This window comes from Bos mutus, chromosome 7 (genome assembly GCF_027580195.1).
Source record: "Bos mutus isolate GX-2022 chromosome 7, NWIPB_WYAK_1.1, whole genome shotgun sequence".
NCBI lineage: Eukaryota > Metazoa > Chordata > Mammalia > Artiodactyla > Bovidae > Bos > Bos mutus.
In genome coordinates this window covers 82,255,790-82,276,785 of record NC_091623.1, presented here as the reverse complement: position 1 = coordinate 82,276,785, position 20,996 = coordinate 82,255,790, and the positions used below count along the sequence as shown (strand labels likewise).

The window sequence follows — 20,996 nt, the reverse complement described above, 5'->3', positions numbered from 1 at the left end:
CACACTAGAGGCATGTGCGTGAGGGCTAAGTCACTTCAGTCATGTCTGACTCTCTGTGACCCTATGGCCTGTAGCCTGCCATGCTCCTCCCTCCATGGGATTCTCCAGGCAAGAACACTGGAGTGTGTTGCCATGCCCTTCTCCAGGGGATCTTCCCAACACAGGGATCAAACCCATATCTCTCATGTCTCCTGCATTGGCATGCGAGTTCTTTACCATTAGCCCCACCTAGGAAGCCCCGTGGATGGGCTCAATTATTTGCCTGAGGCCAGGCAGTAAGGAGAGACTTCCCTGGTGGCTCAGATGGTAAAGCGTCTGCCTACAATGTGGGAGACCCAGGTTCGATCCCTGGGTTGGGAAGATCCTCTGGAGAAGGAAATGGCAACCCACTCCAGTACTCTTGCCTGGAAAATCCCATGGACGGAGGAGTGTGGTAGGCTACAGTCCATGGGGTCACAAAGAGTCGGACAAGACTGAGTGACTTCAGGCAGTAAGGAGTTGGAGTTGATTTGAATTGACACTCAGGACTCTTTTCCCAACACTGGTCAGTACATTGTAAGACCTATGAGGGCAGGAATGATGCCTGTATAATCACTGCAGATGTCCATGGCGAGCACAGCACCCACAAGAAAAGTGTCACTGAGGTCTGCAGAAGAATAAGGGTGGGAATGCAGGGATGAGCGCATTAATGAAAGAATGCAAAGAGGAATACAGAGGATAATTCAGCTAGGGATACAGGAATGTGGGTGGGGATGTGGTGATGAGAGAATTTGGCTAGGGACAAACCCTGTACACTTACCTGTGAGGAAAGGTGCCAAGGCCAGGCTACAGGCCAAGAGGAGGCTGCTGGGAGCTGCTTGTTGCATGGCTGATGCCTTGTCCCTTTCTCTCTGAAAGACAGAAGCTAGTCAGCCCAGGTCCACAGGAAGAAACACCCAGTCTGTCCAGGATCGACCTCCCATAGGAATAGCCTTTCTGCCACTTGTGAACCCCTCCTGAGGCCCTACTTGCTGGGTGGGCCACCGTGAGCTTGGCCTTTGGAGGCACCTGGTATTCAGAAGTGGTCTGGGGCTCCTTCCGGCTTGTCCGCTACTTTCTACAGGGTTCCGGGAGCAAGTGGGCTGTGTCTAGCTCCCTGGTGTGTTGTGTGGCCAGGCAAGTTGCCACACGTATTATCTAGCACCTGCACCCGGGAACACAGCTCTTCCTGGAGTGGGCCAGAGAGTAGTACTGCGCAAGCGCAGGGGCGGGGGGGGGGGGAGCGGTGGGGGTCTCTGCTTCCTAATTGGCCCATCCCTATTGGTCCCTCCTCTTGCTCATTTCACACTCCGCGGGAGCGCTGGCCAACGAGATTCTAGGGCCTCAGAGGCTCACTTGACTGGAAAAAGCCTGATGGGCTGTTTCCATGGTGCAGAGAATTGAGAGAAATGAGTCAAGCTGAGTTACCGCCTTTCCTAGTTGTTTGATGTTCACTCACATACCCGATTAAAGATGTCTTACGGTGGCTGATCCTCTTACCTGTCAACTCTAAACGTCTCTGCTCCATCTCTTCAAAACAGAAAGCAAAGCAATTGTTACTAGGGGCTAGGGCTGGGGGGCGGAGAGAGGAGGAAAGGGGTAGTTGTTCAATGGATTGTAGAGGTCCAGTTTTGCGATATGAAGAATTTATAGTGATCTGTTGCACAATGCGGAGAAGGCAATGGCACCCCACTCCAGTACTCTTGCCTGGAAAATCCCATGGACGGAGGAGCCTGGTGGGCTGCGTGTGGTCCATGGGGTTCCTAAGAGTCGGACACGACTGAGCAACTTCACTTTCACTTTTCACCTTCGTGCATTGGAGAAGGAAATGGCAACCCACTCCAGTGTTCTTGCCTGGAGAATCCCAGGGACGGGAGAGCCTGGTGGGCTGCCGTCTCTGGGGTCGCACAGAGTCGGACACGACTGAAGTGACTTAGCAGTAGCAGCAGTTGCACAATGATGTGACTATAGTTAACACTATTGCATTATGCACTTAATAATTACAATGGGAAATTTTATGGCTTTTCAAAACCACAATTAAAAAAAAAAAACTACTCCCTTGACATTTACATTGACTTCATTCTTTGTGATAAGTTCACTAGCTACCAGGTCAGTTCTGACCACTCTTAAGAATTTTTGGAAATAATTTTATTTATTTATTTATTTTTGAGGGTTCTGGGTCTCTGTTGCTGGGGGTGCTTTTCTCTACTTGTGGTGAGCAGGGGGCTTCTCTTTTTGCAGAGCACAGAGTCTAGTGCTGATTCAATAGTTGTGGTGCATGGGCTTAGTTGCTCCGTAGCATATGGGATTTTCTTGGATCAGGGATTGAACCTGTGTCTCCTGCATTGGCAGTTGGATTCTTTGCCACCAAGCCACCAGGGAAGCCCTCATTAAATGTTTTGACTCTTGGTTTATAATTTTCCTTGCTATAGCCCTGTGCAAAAGAACTTTTAGTCACAACAAAAAATGATCTATATCTGTGTTAGTATAGTACTGTGATGGGTTGGATGGTGGCCCTAAAGTTATATCCATATCTTAATCTTTAACCTGTGAATATTGCCTTAGATGGCAAAAGATTTGATTAAGTTGGGGATCTTGAGACCTTTTCCCTAGATTATCTTGGTGGCCCTTAATATGTATTCTTAGAAGAGAGAAGCAGGAGGAGTTTTGAGATAGACTCACAGAGGAGAAGACTCAGGAGACCAGGAGTATGAGACTATGGAAGCAGAGGTTGGACTGATGTGATCACAAGGAATTCTGACAGCCACTACAAGCAGGAAGAGGCAAGGAACAGACACTCCCCACGAGTATCTGGAGAAAGGGTAGCTCTGCCAACACCTGATTTCAGAACAATGAGGGAATACATTTCTGTTGTTTGGAGCCATTCATTTTGGTAGTTTGTTACAGAAGCCCTAGGTAACCAGTAGAAGTGGCCCCCCTCTACTCTGGAGGTGATTGTACACTTGGAATGTGGCTAGTTAGGCGGGAAATTGGAATGTTAACTTAAAGTACTTTAAACTCAAATAGCCCAAACCCCAGAGCTATCAGATTGCTCTCCTCTGCATTTTGCCTGCCCTGCACTCCCACACAACCACAGAATAGGATTCTTAACTCCTAGACAGATGTCCCTGAGTGGAGTCTGCCATTACTTATGCTCTAACTTCAGTTCTTTCCAACACTCTCACTTCTGCTTACACTGCAGTTTACCCAGGCCTGTAGTTTCTCAACTTCTTTCCATCATTGCCCTTCTACAAGGGCCTTTTTAGACCCCTTTTCTTCCTATTGGCTCCTCTGTTGTGAAATTTTAATACCACTGTTATATTGCTTATTTGTACATAATAGTGTGTGGCCCTCTTTTGGAGGGCCACACACTATTGTGATATATAAGATTTCTTCCCCCTTCCTCAAAAATGCTCCAATTACAAAACTTAAAAATTTGAAGATCTTACTGGTGATACAGTCACCATTGATAATGTATGTCCTAGCCCAGTGACTCTCAGCTGGTGGTGAACGTATTCCCCAGAGACATTTGGCAGTGTACCAAGACACAACTGGGGGTGCTACTGGTGTCTAGAGGTCAGATACCAGAGCTGCAGAGCATGCTGAACAATGCACGGGGTTTGTCTCCCTCGCCGCCATAACAAAGAATTATCTGACCTAAAATGTTAATGGTACTGAGGCTGAGAAACTTTGCTAGACTCAGAAACTAGATAACTAAGGATAACCCTGTAGCCCCACATAGTTAAGTTTCTGGATTTGAGTAGGAACTCTGCGACATATCACCAAACAAAGAATTATTACAGAAGTTGGGAGAAGAGTGACACTTGGGAGAAATTTATATGAAGTTTGAAGTGAAGCACAACTATATGTAAACAGATCCTTGTCAGGTTTGGACTGTGAGGTGGACCGCCGAAATGACAAAGTTAAGATAGACGTGAATGCCTGAAATCTCATATCTGCACCTTTGCTCCTAGGTTGGAGATTAAGGATATTTGTCTGCAAAGTGACTTAGATTTTTAAAGGCAAGTTTCTCACTAAGAAAGCAATAGTCATTCAACTTTATCACTGAAGAGATAAAAAGTTTATTCCTACCCCAGGAGAAATGTTTCCTGTTAACTTTGCACCTGGTATTTATCTATGTCTTCTTTCCCAGCCTGATGAATGGTGGGAAGATTTTTCAAGCTCCATTAATGCTTCAACTGCTATAAACACACCTTTCTATCACGTTCCACGGGGAGTTCTTATCTTTCCAAATCATTGCTGATCAAGTTTAGAGTCTAGTTCTTGTCTCTTTAGTGGCTCACACCTTTACTGCTTTAGTTCTCTTGTCAGGTGACCTGCCAACATCTGCCTCTGGAATCATACAGGCACTAGAGCAGGGCTAGCAAAAACAAAACAAAAAAGCAAGTAAGCAAGCAAACAGAAGAACAAAATGAAAACCAAAAATGAACTCTCATATCTGTAGCTATATGCTACAATAAACTTATTATACTTATTTGAGCGCCAAGCTTAATTTGGCAATCTTTTTACTCCTTCTATTCTATCTTGGTCTGAGAAATCTCCCTGCCCAAAAGACTTAGCTACCTGTTATGAGACTCATCGATTAATTCATTTGTTCCATTCAGTCTTCAAATATGTGCTAACTTCTAACTATGTGTCAGATCTAATGGTAGTGTGAAGAAATTAAGTGCATACTATTTCTATCCTCAAGGAACTCAGAGTCCAGTAAGAGACTGGAGTTCAACAATCAAAAGATATAGCAACACACACTGTGTATATACCTGATCAGGCTGGTTTCCTGTGTAAATTACAGTGATAGAATATGCATCAGTCAAAATGGGTCAGGTTTTGCTGTAGTAACAAACTCCACGATTTTCAGTAGCTTAACACTACGGACATATAATTTTATTTCTAATTATACTCCTTGTTGCCATGGAGTGGCAGGAAGCTCTGTCTCAAATTGAGCTTCCTCAGTCACTGCAGCAGGGGAAAGACAATGTGGCAAATCTTATACCACACAAATACAAAGGATCAAAGAGACTACTGCAAGTAACTATATGCCCATAAAATGGACAACCTGGAAGAAGTGAACACATTTTTAGAAAGGTACAATCTCCCAAGACTGAACCAGGAAGAAATAGAAAATATATACAGGCCAATCACAAGTACTAAGTCCAGTACCAGATGGCTCCATAGGAGGGTTATATCAAACATCTAGATAAGAGTTAATACACATCCTTCTGACACTGTTCCAAAAAATTGCAGAGGGAGGAAAACTCCCAAACTCATTCTTTGAGATCACCATTATCCTCATACCAAGCTCAGATAGAGATACCACATAAAAGAAAAGTATAGGTCAATATCACTGATGAACATAGATGCAAAAATCCTCAACAAAATAGCAGCAAACAGAATCCTACAACATGTTAAAAGGATAAAACATCATATTCAAGTGGGATTTATTCAAGGGATGCGAGGATATACACAAATCAATCATTGGGTTGATTCTTAAATGTCCCCCCAGATCACATTCTAATGGGTATATGGAGAAGGAAATGGCAACTTATTGCAGTATTTTTGCCTGGAGAATCCCCATGGACAGAGGAGCCTGGCACGCTGCAGTCCATGGGGTCACAAAGAGTCGGACATGACTGACCAACTTCACTTTCACTTTTCACTTTCATGCACTGGAGAAGGAAATGGCAACCCACTCCAGTATTCCTGCCTAGAGAATCCCAGGGATGGGAGCCTGGTGGGCTGCGGTTTATGGGGTCGCACAGAGTCAGACACAACTTACGTGACTTAGTAGCAACTTCAGGGGGCTGGAGCAGAGTAATTCTAGCATGTGCCTTGAAGGAGAGGAATTTCTGTGAAAAGGTTTAAGGTTTAATACAGACTAATATTTAGCAACATCAATAACTGTTTGAGCACTTGGACACTTTCTTGTTTCTTTTTTCTGGTAAGAAAAAAAGCTTTTAACTTTGTCTAAAATTTTTTTTTTCTTTTCTTTTTTATTTTTAACTTTAAAATATTCTATTGGTTTTGCCATACATCAACATGCATCCGCCACAGGTATAAACGTGTTCCCCATCCTGAACCCTCCTCCCTCCTCCCTCCCCGTACCATCCCTCTAGGTCGTCCCAGTGCACCAGCCCCAAGCATCCAGTATTGTGCATTGAACCTGGACTGGCGATTCGTTTCATATATGATATTATACATGTTTCAATGCCATTCTCCCAAATCATCCTACCCTCTCCCTCTCCTACAGAGTCCAAAAGACTGTTCTCTACATCAGTGTCTCTTTTGCTGTCTCGTATACAGTGTTATTGTTACCATCTTTCTAAATTCCATATATATGCGTTAGTATACTGTATTGGTGTTAGTAGATGAATGGATAAGAAAGCTGTGGTACATATACACAATGGAGTATTACTCAGCCATTAAAAAGAATACATTTGAATCAGTTCTAATGAGGTGGATGAAACTGGAGCCTATTATACAGAGTGAAGTAAGCCAGAAAAAATTTTTTTAATAATGAGACTACATAAAGTGATAAGTAAAGAGACAGAACAGCACCTTACAAAGGAGACAATACAAAATGTCTAGGGATCAAGACCATCCCCGTGGAAAAGAAATGCAAAAAAGCAAAATGGCTGTCTGGGGAGGCCTTACAAATAGCTGTGAAAAGAAGAGAAGTGAAAAGCAAAGGAGAAAAGGAAAGATATAAGCATCTGAATGCAGAGTTCCAAAGAATAGCAAGAAGAGATAAGAAAGCCTTCTTCAGCAATCAATGCAAAGAAATAGAGGAAAACAACAGAATGGGAAAGACTAGAGATCTCTTCAAGAAAATTAGAAACAACAAGGGAACATTTCATGCAAAGATGGGCTCGATAAAGGACAGAAATGGTATGGACCTAACAGAAGCAGAAGATATTAAGAAGAGATGGTAAGAATACACAGAAGAACTGTACAAAAAGATCTTCACAGCCAAGATAATCACGATGCTGTGATCACTGACCTAGAGCCAGACATCCTGGAATGTGAAGTCAAGTGGGCCTTAGAAAGCATCACCACAAACAAAGCTAGTGGAGGTGATGGGATTCCAGTGGAGCTATTTTAAATCCTGAAAGTTGATGCTGTGAAAGTGCTGCACACAATATGCCAGCAAATTTGGAAAACTCAGCAGTGGCCACAGGACTGGAAAAGGTCAGTTTTCATTCCAATCCCAAAAAGGCAATGCCAAAGAATGCTGAAACTACCGCACAATTGCACTCATCTCACAGGCTAGTAAGTAATGCTCAAAATTCTCCAAGCCAGGCTTCAGCAATATGTGAACCGTGAACTTCCTGATGTTAAAGCTGGTTTTAGAAAAGGCAGAGGAACCAGAGATCAAATTGCCAACATCTGCTGGATCATCAAAAAAGCAAGAGAGTTCCAGAAAAACATCTATTTCTGCTTTATTGACTATGCCAAAGCCTTTGACTGTGTGGATCACAATAAACTGTGGAAAATTCTGAAAGACATGGGAATACCAGACCACCTGATCTGCCTCTTGAGAAATTTGTATGCAGGTCAGGGAGCAACAGTTAGAACTGGACATGGAACAACAGACTGGTTCCAAATAGGAAAAGGAATACATCAAGGCTGTATATTGTCACCCTGCTTATTTAACTTATATGTAGAATACATCATGAGAAACGCTGGACTGGAAGAAACACAAGCTGGAATCAATATTGCTGGGAGAAATATCAATAACCTCAGATATGCAGATGACACCACCCTTATGGCAGAAAGTGAAGAGGAACTAAAGAACCTCTTGATGAAAGTGAAAGAGGAGAGTGAAAAAGTTGGCTTAAAGTTCAACATTCAGAAAACGAAGATCATGGCATCTGGTCCCACCACTTCATGGGAAATAGATGGGAAACAGTGGAAACAGTGTCAGACTTTATGTTTTTGGCTCCAAAATCACTGCAGATGGTGACTGCAGCCATGAAATTAAAAGACGCTTACTCCTTGGAAGGAAAGTTATGACCAACCTAGATAGCATGTTCAAAAGCAGAGACATTACTTTGCCAACAAGGTTTCGTCTAGTCAAGGCTATGGTTTTTCCTGTGGTCATGTATGGATGTGAGAGTTGGACTGTGAAGAAGGCTGAGCACCGAAGAATTGATGCTTTTGAACTGTGGTGTTGGAGAAGACTCTTGAGAGTCCCTTGGACTGCAAGGAGATCCAACCAGTCCATTCTGAAGGAGATCAGCCCTGGGATTTCTTTGGAAGGACTGATGCTGAAGCTGAAACTCCAGTACTTTGGCCACCTCATGTGACGAGTTGACTTGTTGGAAAAGACTGTGATGCTGGGAGGGATTGGGGGCAGGAGGAGAAGGGGATGACAGAGGATGAGATGGCTGGATGGCATCACTGACTCGATGTACGTGAGTCTCAGTGAACTCCAGGAGTTGGTGATGGACAGGAGGCCTGGTGTGCTGTGATTCATGGGGTCGCAAAGAGTTGGACATGACTGAGAGACTGAATTGAACTGAAGGTAAATATATCACTGGACTGTTAATAATCTAGACCAATGCAGTTCAATAAAAATACAATGGGCTACATTTGTATTTTTAAGTTTTCTACTAATAAAAGTAAAAATAAACAGGTGAAATTAGCATTAGTAACACGTAGGCATACCTTTGAGATAGTGCCGTCTTGGTTTCAGACCATCAGAATAAAGCAAGTAGCTCAATAAAAGAAGTCACATAATTTTGGGAGAGTTCTCAGTGGATTTGATAGTTATAGTTACACTGTACTTTAAAAAGTTATTGGAGTGTAGTTGCTTTACAATGTTGTGTTAGTATCCAGAGTATCAGTTCAGTTCAGTCGTTCAGTTGTGTCCGACTCTTTGCAACCCCATGAACTGCAGCACACCAGGTCTCCCTGTCCATCACCAACTCCCGGAGTTTACCCAAACTCATGTCCATTGAGTCGGTGATGCCATCCAACCATCTCATCCTCTGTCGTCCCCTTCTCCTCCTGCCTTCAATCTTTCCCAGCATCAGGATATTTTCAAATGAGTCAGCTCCTCACATCAGGTGGCCAAAGTGTTGGAGTTTCAGCTTCAGCATCAGTCCTGCCAATGAATAGTAAGGACTGATTTCCTTTAGGATGGACTGGTTGGCTCCCTTTGCTGTCTAAGGGACTCTCAAGAGTCTTCTCCAACACCAGAGTTGAAAGCATCAATTCTTTGGCACTCAGCTTTCTTTATAGTCCAACTCTCACATCCTTACATGACTACTGGAAAAACCATAGTTTTGACTAGACAGACCTTTGTTGGCAAAATAATGTTTCTGCTTTTTAACATGCTGTCTAGGTTGGGTATAACTTTTCTTCCAAGGAGCAAGTGTCTTTTAATTTCATGGCTGCAGTCACCATCTGCAGTGATTTTGGAGCCCCCTAAAAAAGTCTGCTATTGTTTCCACTGTTTCCCCATCTATTTGTCATTATGTGATGGGACCAGGTCAGCCTTTGACTGTGCGGACCACAATAAACTGTGGAAAATTCTGAAAGAGATGGGAATACCAGACCACCTGACCTGCTTCTTGAGAAACCTATATGCAGGTGAGGAAGCAACAGTTAGAACTGGACATGGAACAACAGACTGGTTCCAAATAGGAAAAGGAATACATCAAGGCTTTATATTGTCACCCTGCTTATTTAACTTCTATGCAGAGTACATCATGAGAAACACTGGGCTGGTAGAAGCACAAGCTGGCATCAAGATTGATGGGAGAAATATCAATAACCTCAGATATGCAGATGACACCACCCTTATGGCAGAAAGTGAAGAAGAACTAAAAAGCCTCTTGATGAAAGTGAAAGAGGAGAGTGAAAAAGTTGGCTTAAAGCTCAACATTCAGAAAACGAAGATCATGGCATCTGGTCCCATCACTTCATGGGAAATAGATGGGAAACAGTGGAAACAGTGTCAGACTTTATTTTTTTGGGCTCCAAAATTACTGCAAATGGTGACTGCAGCCATGAAATTAAAAGACGCTTACTCCTTGGAAGGAAAGTTATGACCAACCTAGAGAGCATATTGAAAAGCAGAGACATTACTTTGCCAACAAAGCTCCGTCTAGTCAAGGCCATGGTTTTTCCTGTGGTCATGTATGGATGTGAGAGTTGGACTGTGAAGAAAGCTGAGCACCAAGTATTGATGCTTTTGAACTGTGGTGTTGAGAAGACTCTTGAGAGTCCCTTGGACTGCAAGGAGATCCAACCAGTCCATTCTGAAGGAGATCAGCCCTGGGATTTCTTTGGAAGGAATGATGCTAAAGCTGAAACTCCAGTACTTTGGCTACCTCATGCTAAGAGTTGACTCATTGGAAAAGACTCTGATGCTGGGAGGGATTGGGGCAGGAGGAGAAGGGGACGACAGAGGATGAAATGGCTGGATGGCATCACTGACTTGATGGCCATGAGTCTGAGTGAACTCTGGGAGTTGGTGATGGACAGGGAGGCCTGGCGTGCTGCGATTCGTGGGGTTGCAAAGAGTCAGACACGATTGAACGACTGAAGTGAACTGAACTGATGGGACCAGGTGCCATGATCTTTTGAATAAATAGTCCAAAATTAAAGAAATAAAATAATTGATGAGGAAGTTGACTTAGAAGTGAAAAAAAGTGGTGAAGGTCACAGAGGGAACAGTCAAAGATCTTCTGAGATTGCCTTGTCTATGTCACAGCGGAGAGCAAGAAAGGGAGAGACACAGCTGGCTATATCACTACTTCCCTGTCCCAGGTGTGTGCTTTCCTGCACCCGATGGCAAGGAGGTAGTCTGTAGGCACACTGCCAAAGTGACCAAGGGAATGAGAGTATCTGTGAGAAAATAGCTGGAAAAGGCCCTGCAGGGAGGTGTGGGTGATGTCCTAGGCTTGGGTAGATTAGAGGTGGAGTATCTGAAAGTGTAGAAATCCTGCCCTTCCATCTGCCTATTGAGTATAGTCTCCCAGGTCTCTCTCTAGATAAAGAAGGGAGAAAGAAAGGCTGGAAAGGATCCTTGAAGGAAATGCCTCATGTGGAGTTATCAGACCTTTGATGGGATACCAGTTTTAAGCTCAAATCTTGGGGCTGCTGCTACAGAGGGAAAAAGCAGTAAGAATTACCTGTTGAGGGCAGGTCCTTTACACTGACTGATAAGGATGAGAAAATGCCAGCTGGTAGGAAATTGGAGAATCTTTATGTCTGAACATTTTGAGGTGAAGTGTGGGGACCTGCTCAGAAACTGAGTTGATATGAAGATTATTTTAAGCTGAAGATATTTGACATTAACAGATTCAAAGAAAGAAACCTTCTCAGAGCTTCATTTATCTTACTAAAAGCAACAACTTCTGAGAAATGAGGCTACCATCAATTCTTTCTTTGGGGGTGGGCCTACTCTTAGGAAGAAGCTGAGAGGAAAAGTACTATAAATCACCTCTCCAGAGGAATATCAAGGCTATGAAGAAGATGGAAAGACTACTTACCATTGCATAAACAAACATTATCCTCAAAAAACTAAAAATAGAACTACTATATGATCCAGCAATCACAATTCTGGACATTCCCAAAGGAAATGAAATTAGTGTCTTGAAGAGGTATATGTACTCCCATGTTCATTGATGCATTATTCACTATAGCCAAGATATGGAAACAATGTAAGTGTCCATCCATGCAGGAGAGAATGAAGAAAATGTGATTATCTATCTATGTATCTATTTATCACCTATCTAGTGAGTGATCTATTTATCATCTATCTGTTATCTATTGTATGTGTATATAAGTATATGACCTATCATCTATCTGAGATCTATATCTAAAAGCTTTCTCTATCTAGATCTCTATCTATGGGCTTCCCAGGTGACTTAGTGGTAAAGAATCCGCCTGCCAATGCAAGAGATGCAGGAGACACAGGTTTGATCCTTTGGTTGGGAAGATCCCCTGGAGAAGGACATGGCAACTGACTCCAGTATTCTTGCCTGGGAAATCCCATGGGAAGAGGAGCCTGGTGGGCTACAGTGCATAGGGTTGCAAAGAGTTGGACACGATTGAGCACACATGCACACACATAACACACATAACAAGATCCCTATCTAGATTATGTTCCTTATTATTTCTTCTGCTTCTTAAGTATAGGACTTATGATGAAGGATGCTTGGCATCTCTCATGTCTAATAGAGCTAGGCTTTCCCATGTCATTTGCCAAATAGTTCCTGCTGAGTCAGTTTTAAAATCTTCCCATTTTCATGTTTTCATATTCTATTAAAAGGAAAAAGCTAGTAGCTTACATCATTAATTGGAAATTCTATGATGTGTACTTTCTTAAATGCCAGTTCTAATTGGAGTTTGCCATTTTTTTCCATGTGGAGATCAAATTCTCAAAACTACTTATAGTCCTCATGTTGTATTCTGGTGTGTACATTTTGGTGTGTTTAACCTAGTTTTCAGAAAGTATTTTTTCCCTGGCATTCCAGCAGTATGGGGCTACACAGCCATTCCTGCCACACCACGAAAAGAGTCAACTCTTCCTGTCACTTTTGTGGTGTGAAATGTTGTTAATTAGAATTAGATTCACTGCAAGTGCCAGAAAACACAGTAGTTGATCAACTCCATGATTTCAGAAACTCAATTCCCTTCCTTATTGCTGTTCTGATATTCTCATTTCCTGGCTTCTACCTCATATTCCAAGATGTCCCACTGAAGCTCCATTTGTTATGACTACATGTCAACCAGAAGGAAAGTGTGGTGGGGTGGAGAGGAATGTGACATGGCCCTAACATCTGAGGACCCTGCAGAATGGCTACATTTGTGCTTAGGGGCCACCATTCAGAGCTTAGGTACATAGCCATACCTAGCTGCAATGATAACTGGGAAATGTATACTAGGCAGTGTCTGCTCAGTTGAAATTGGGGTATATTTACAAAGAAGAAGGTCAAATTTTATATCTTAATAGAGCTTGCTCTCTGTAGCACAGGAAGGCATGAGTAGACAGGTTATCTTCCACTTGTCAGTTTTCAAAACTTGCCTACCTATTTGATGAGTGAGAGGTCAGACATATCAATAGCTGCAAATTATGGCTTTCTCCTTTGCTTGGGCAAGTGCTAAGGAGTTAAAGATCATGCTTCTAATGTACAGGGTTGGGAATTGTGGTGAAGAAGAGGATCTTGTTCTGGAATTCTGTGGTGGGATGAGATTATGAGAGGTTGGCCTGCACATAATCCTTTGGAATAGAACTCACTCTACCCTTAGTTAATTTCTTCTTGAGAAGCGAATGTGGTTAAAATGTTTGGGTGGAAACATACTTCTCAATGATGTTCTCATCTCCGCCCCCCCCATCCCCAACTTTTCTAATGAGTAATTTATAATTAGTTAAGCTATGATTTAGGATTCTAGGGTGGGGATCACCATGTACTTAGGGTCCCCTTCACCACACTGGGGGAAGGATGGAGGACAGAGGAAGTGGGATGGAGCCAGGTCACATCTTCCCAGGAAATATGCTTTCTGTCTGCTAATCATTCCAGGCTGATACCCAGGATATGGGGCAGAAGGACTTTTACACATGCAGGTACCATTAGCACATGACACTTCTCTCTCCTGCTTTAGCAGTCATTGCCTTCTCATAGCAGTGGAAGTCAGGTAGTTCTGGTCTGATCCTGGTGGGGGAAGCAACTGTCGAAAGGAACAGTCTGGTAGTTGATTCTGGTCTTGATTTCTTCTGCTATACTGCTCACTCCTACTAAAGATGCCCCTGAAGCTGCTGGAAGCACAATGTGATCCTCACTGTGTATGACCAGAAGTGGAAGAAAAGGCTGGACTGTTCTCAATTTTTATTATCCAGCTTCAGTATAAAGAATGTAGATTGGGCTTTCAGGATGGATTTCTGGCCTCTGAAGACTTTTAGAGATGTCTTAAAGTACATAGAGTGATTGGTGGCATCTCTTATGACAGTTGCATTATATAAGCAAAGATTTATGGTGGCAAAGTATGGTCTAATTTGGAGGTACAAGACTGCAAATCAGTCTCTATCCCTTCCTACCTCCCTGCCTTCCTGCTGCTTTCCCTCCTTTCTGCCTGTATTCTTCTTCTTTTCTTTCTTTTTGATACTTATTGAGGCATTATAATGTGCCAGGTGCAAAGTTAGGCACTGTGGTGAAGTCATGGAGACTCCCTAATCTCATGTACTGTGAAGAGACAGACTTAATCGAAGAAATAAAGGCTAGGAAGGATATGGGACATATCTAAAAGAACTTGACTTAGTTTGGAATTACGGAGAAGAATTCCTTGAAGAGATGATACCTGGGCTAAGGAAGGAAGGATTCTAAGCATAGAGGAGAAAGCAGCATCCCAGGCAGAGGAATAGCTCTGGAAATGACCTGGAAGGAAGAAGGAGCAGAGGAGCAGGATTAAGGATAAAGAAACATGAGATGAAGCCAAGACCACCAGACTGTCCAGGGCTTTGTAAGCAATGGGAAAGATTATTTATTTTACCTGAGTGCATTAATTCATTCACATAGTGATTATTCAATATTTAATAAATGCCAACTGTGTCAAGTGCAAAAAGAACATTTGTTCTCATGGAGCTTACCTTATAGTTGAAGACAGATGGTAAAAAATATATGTATGTAAAAATATATCATGTATCAGATGATGACATGTGAAGGAACAATGGCAATTGCTAAAACAATTTAAGGGGAGGTTATGGGGTGAAGTCGGTGGCATGGGGTTAGATTTGTGTTTAGAAATCTCGTTGGCTACATCTCGAGGAAAAAAACCTGTGATTTTGTACATGAGGTGTTTAAGAATGGGGGCAAGGAGACCTGCTTGGAAATTCCTGACTCATCTACATATCTTTAGACTACGGTAGTGGTAGCTGCAACCCTAAGGGAATACACCTTGTGGGAAGGTAAGCATTTACAGTCAAATGCACTGTCCTGAGGACTTTGTGAGAGACTGAATGAGTGGCGATGCACACCTACTGACCTGGTGAGACATTCGCTCAATTACCTGACATGAAAGTGAGATCATGACTTTATGTCTTGGCATGATGAATTTGAGGTACCTTTGAAACATCCAGTGGGGTGTAATATGGAGTTGGGTGTGAAAAGTCTTGTAGGAGATATCTGGCTAGCTTATAAATATATGACTGAGTTTGGTGTCAGGTGGTAACTGAAGTCATGGCCATGAATTAGAGTGATAAGAGAGGGTGTGGATTGAGAAGGGGTAGGCACCAGGTTCTGAGGCACTCATCACTTAATAGGAAGCGGTGGGCCAGAAGAGAGATTTTCAAGGAGGAACCAACAACAGTGCCAACATTGGTTAAGGCAAGAAAATGTTCTTTAGCTTTATCTGTTGATTCAACAGGTATTTATTGATGGATCCTGTGCCCGTCATTCTTCTAGAATCAGAATTAAGAATCAAAGCCTCTGTACTCCCATACATTCTAAAGGGAAAAAGAAGTATGGAATACACAAATGAAGTTAGAAAAAGATGATGGAGTGGGAATGACATTTTGGACAGGGTGGCTGGTGTAGGAATCCCTAAAAGGTCACATTTGAGCAGTTCCTAAATGAAGTGAAGGCAGAAACCATGCAAAAATATAGGGGGATGTGCCCAGGCATTGAGATCTCTGCGTTGAAGGACCCTTAGGTGGGATTGTGCTTAGGAATTTTGGGCAACAGCCAGAGAGTTATTGTGGCTGGAGAAGAATAAAGGAGATGTTTGGGGAAATAGCCAGCAATGAAGGCCCTTTGAAGAGAAGGGAAGCCCTTGGACACTCAGTGACATGGAGATGATGAGTTATTGCTGCTTCAGACAAGGGATGGATGGAGAAGCTGGCCTGGAGTTTGTTGAGGTGGGGAAGGTGAGCGGAGAGTGTACACAAACTATCTGGACATCTCTTTGAAGTGTGGGAGCTGGAAGGGAATGAGGAGAGCACCTTTCACTTCTCTGTATGTGGATTTGAGACTGCTCATTCTGGAACACAATCCTAGAATGGGCATTTGGAGCTACAGGCTCATCTTAGAGGTGAGGCTCCTTCTCTCCTGGGTCTTAAACAGTCCTACCTACCCCACACTTCCCTATAACCTTCTTCATTGCTCCTGTTACTTCCTTGTTCCTGAGGCTGTAGATGACAGGATTCAACATGGATGTGAGGACTGTATAGAAGACAGATACTACGTCATCCTGGCCAGGAGAGTGGTAAGATGCAGGTAACATGTAAGTGTAGACAAGGGGCCCATAGAAGAGGTTGACGACTGCCAAGTGGGAGGAGCAGGTGGCTAGGGCCTTCTTACGCCCCTCCACAGAGTGCATCCGAGCACAGCTGCGAGGATTAAGGCATAGGAGGTGGTGATGAAGGCAATGGGCACCAGGAGGACCACCACACCCGTCACAAAGAGCACCTGCTCATAGGCAGCCGTGTCAGCACAGGCCAACCTCAACAGTGAAGGCACCTCGCAGAAGAAGTGTGCAATCTTCTGTGAGCCGCAGTAGGGGAACTGCAGGGTCAGCGCAGTCTGGATGGAGGCGTTGAGTGACCCTCCCAGCCAGGAGGCAGCCACCAGGAGCAGGCAGGTCTGGCGACTCATGAGCAGTGGGTAGCGCAGAGGATTACAGATGGCCACGTAGAGGTCATAGGCCATGAGGGCCAGCAGAATGCACTCTGTAGCCCCCAGGAACATGAAGAAAAACATTTGTGCCCCACAGCCTCCAAATGAGATGCTTATCCATCCAAAGAGGAAGCCTGCTATCATCTTGGGAACAGTGACTGAGGTGAAGAAGATGTCCAAGAAGGATAGCTGGCTGAGGAGGAAGTACATGGGTGTGTGGAGCCGGGCATCTGCCCAGATCAGGAGGACCATGGCAGTGTTGCCGGCCATGGCGAGTGTGTAGATGACCACCACCATGCTGAAGAGGAACAAGTGCATCCGGCTCTCATTAAAAAGGCTGGTGAGAACAAAGCTAGTGGAGGAGGAATGGTTCCAGGTCCTTCTGACTGCCTCCTGCTGAACTTCACTGTGGGGAGGAAAGTGAACCGGCTCACCAAGGACTCAGAAGCGTCCACTCTGAGTCAGAGAGAAGGTGATAGATGAAGAGCAGAAAGTGACTGGCAAGGCTGGCTAAGGGGCTGTGGGAGTTCTTCCTAACAGTCTTGCAGATTGCTATAGGGTCGACATTTTTTCACAATGAAAAACTACTATAACAGGCATGGTATTCAGCCAAAGCAGTGTTCAGAGGGGAACTTACACTCAAAATGCAAATGTTATAAAAGAGGAAAGACAAACCAATGACCAAAGTTTCCATCTCAAAAAGTTAGAAAAGGAACCACAGTGCACTAGAACACCTTATGTTTTTATAAAAATATACTTAGCATCCTTAGCAATATTTCCAGTGAATAAATAGGCACACAGGAAAAAAATTATAAAAAGGAAACATTTACTCTAATGCTTAGTCTGAGGAGTAGATCCACACCTATATGAATTATATGGTTCAAAATTCTTCTTTTCTGCCTGCCAATGTAGGAGATGTAGGAGACACGAGTTTGATCCCTGTGTTGAAAAGTTCCCCTGGAGGGAGAAATGGCAACTCACTCCAATATTTTTGCCTGAAAACCCCCAGTGGACGGAGAAGCCTAGGAAGTACAGTCCCTGCGGTGGCAAAGAGTCAAACACGACTGAGTGACTGAGCATACACACACATTTTTATGTACTTGGGTATCCATGTGATGCATTTCTCTTAGAGATAGACGAGAGCCTGTGACTGTGGCAGACAAAGTGTGCTTTATCAGCTAGCAGAGCCATGCATGGCCATGTTTCTCTTGTCACTTTGTCCCTCAGGAGTCCCAGATACATTCATTGTGTTCAGAGCTTATAATCGTTTTTTACATGGGTTTCTGGAAGTATGTTGTTCTCATCTTCATAACCGTCACCTCGTTTAAATGGTTTCCCTATAGCTAAGTCTTATTATCTTAGTAAGAAGATCCCTTTTAAATTTTTGATAGTAAATGGTCTTTGCGCTAAGTATAAACCTGTAGATGCCATGGTAGGAGTAAGTAAATCAGTTTCAATGTTTCTCTTAGGAAGGCTCTGAGGCTTTAAAATTCTCTCTTGTTAAATTACATTTATTCAGGCAAAGTTAATTTCAGTCAATGTCAAGCTATGATGGCAAAGATGTCATCCTAAGGCAATTTTAAAAAGTGTAGACAAGGGTCAAACTCAGACTGCTTATTCTGCTATAAGTGAGCCTGCAGGGAGCTGCCCACCAGACAAATTACCAGAAATATTGAGTTCTTCTGGATTCTTAGTTCCAAATGTCCCAAATCCTAGGAAATGACTTGAATTCTGGCTTGTATCTCCAGTCTTGAGTTTGATAGCAAGTGATTTGAATGAAGAGATTGAAAGGAAATAAATTGAACTGCCTAGTGTCCTATTATGAGCTGAGAATATGGGAGAATTTTGGAGCTGGTGGACACCACTGGGTCACCAAGACTGGGCTGGAGGCGCCACAAATTTCAGAGGCATGCCAGAGATGTGACAAATTATAGCTTTTATTTGTATGTCCTTCAGAATCACTAGCAGGGCTGTACAATCTATTACAAATTTACAAGTTTACAAATTAAGGGCAAGCAGTATGGGCAACCCAATGCGTGGGTTCCCAATGTGTCCCAAGTCCCCTTAGTCGTGTCCCTTTGCAACCCCATCGACTGTAGCCCACCAGGCTCCTCTGTTCATGAGATTTTCCAGGCAAGAATACTGGAGTGGGTTGCCATGCCCTTCTCCAGGGGGATCTTCCTGGCCCAGGGATCGAACCTGCATCTCATGTCTCCTGCACTGGCAGGCAGCTTCTTTACTACTAGGGTCACCTGGGAAGCCCATATAATCTATGGGAAATCTGTATGTCCTGTTTTCCTGAATCTAATCCCTGGGAATGGGCCCTGAGCACCTGTGCTTCTGAAACCTCCCAGGCTACTCTGATGTGTGATCTGAGTTGAGACCCACTGCCCACATCTCATGGTTAAATGTGCAAAGGAACTTAGAAGACACAGCTTGCCTTGGGTCTCACTGTATATCACAAGGAAAGCCTTTCCTCAGTGTTTGTGCTGGCTCATCCTGCTAAACCATAGGGCTCTTCTAATCTATGGCTTTAAACTCCACCATTTCCAGGCTGCTCACACTGGACACACACAGATCCCTTTCAGTTGAATCAAATATACTCAGAGTATAGCAGGTCTTGCTCCCACAGCCTGTCTCTGAAGCTGAACATGAGAAGTTAACACTGTTAAACCCAAACATTCAAGATGAGCTTTTAGTTAAGATATAACACACTGCATCTATTTTCTCTGTTTTACAATGCTTTGTTTTCTTGATGGCTCACAGGACAGGAAGAACTGCTCCTCTTGAGGGTTAGCCAATTCTTATACATAGTAAACATCTTGCCTGGGAGAATGACTCTGATGTGAAAACCAACCATCTGCCTCCAAATATCAGGATTCTGGAGTCCAGGACACTATTCCTATGCCCTGAATCACCATCGGGCCATGTCCCAGACAATGAGAGATTACCCCTGTCGCCCAGAGCCTCCTGATATTACTATTCAATGTAATCCTACACTTTCTCAGTTGCTTACCCTGCCTCACTCAATTCTTCCCACAAAACCCAGTGAACGCATAAGGCTTTGACTTATGCATTCCTCTCACTCCTCCTGCCTTCTGACCAACCTTAGTTCTTTCCTGCATGGTCTTATATAGTGTGGCATTTTCTCTCCCCATGGGAACTGTGAAAAACAATCTTTTCAATGGTGATGATCTCCTGACCTGTTCTTCCCACCATTCCTTCAATAAAAGTAAGATCTCAGGTATATTTAAAAATTCCCTTAAAGAGTGTTTTCTCATGTTGTCCCTGTTTTGGCATCTTGCAGGCACAGCTTGCATTGTTTGGCATCTCACATGGCTCAGCCTCCATAGATTCTACAGCTGTAAAACATTCCCATTTTTGCAATGGGAAAGCAGCATGAGCCTTGGTCAATACATTTTTTATTTTCTAGGTCAGATCCCAACTTTTCTCAGTGTTCTAGAGTAGGCTTTCTCAACCTGGGCACAACTGGCACTTTAAGGCGGTCAGTGCTGAGGGAGGGTGCTGTCTTACGCGGTACAGGGCACTTGGCAGTGTCCTGGACTCCTCCATTAGACGCCAGAAGCATTGGCTCTCCCTTGTGGCAAACAATAGTGCAGACATTGCGAAACTGTCCCCGGTTGGGAAACTCAGCACTAAAATTCTACTATCAGTTACCTTTCTTTCCATTCCCGCCCATTCCTCTAAGGCAAATGAAAAATAAGAACTCACATGTTCTTATTTTAGTAGAACCTGCAATAATGCAGATATGATAGAATGTCTTTTGCAGGTTTTACCCAGTTTAAGCCATTGTGCTTAAGGAATTAGTCTCTGAAGTCAGGCAGCTTAGTCCCAAGCTTCAACTCCACCATTTCCTAGCCCTGTGACTTGGACAAGCTACTCAGCCTTAGGCTCCTTATCTCAAAAATTGTTGGAACTATTGAGAGTTTTAAATAATTAGTACACATTTAGTGCTCTTTGGTAATAGTCTTGGCATTAATAGCAGCTGAAACTTAAATAGCACATTCTTTCTGCCTATTACAATTTTTATAACCTTATCTTCCTGTAAAACGGATCATAAAACTCAGTTCTCAGGGTTATTTCAAAATGTTGAGTAAGAAAAACGTTGAGAGTGTGTCTTTTGCATAATACATATTCAATAAATGTTAGAACTCTTCCTTTCCTCACTTAAGCAAATTAGTTTTGCAAAATAATCACATAGTCAATACATGTACCTGCAAAGAGCCGCTAGTCTCTTCCACTTGGAGATTTACTTTCCAAGGTTTTCCTCTCAGAAACCTTGGAGGGGGTTCTGTTTGTTGTGATAGGATGGGCTTC

The 20,996-nt window shown here is 43.3% G+C and overlaps 1 protein-coding gene across 1 annotated transcript; it reads right to left on the bottom strand.

Moving 5' to 3' along the window:
* Positions 1 to 545: 545 nt before the first annotated feature.
* LOC102286742 (olfactory receptor 2T27) lies at positions 546 to 20,348 on the bottom strand. Its single transcript, XM_070374742.1, is given in 6 exon segments — positions 546 to 646; positions 800 to 890; positions 16,117 to 16,367; positions 16,370 to 17,064; positions 20,138 to 20,256; positions 20,337 to 20,348. Coding segments are annotated over 6 exon segments (1,269 nt in total).
* Positions 20,349 to 20,996: the final 648 nt, after the last annotated feature.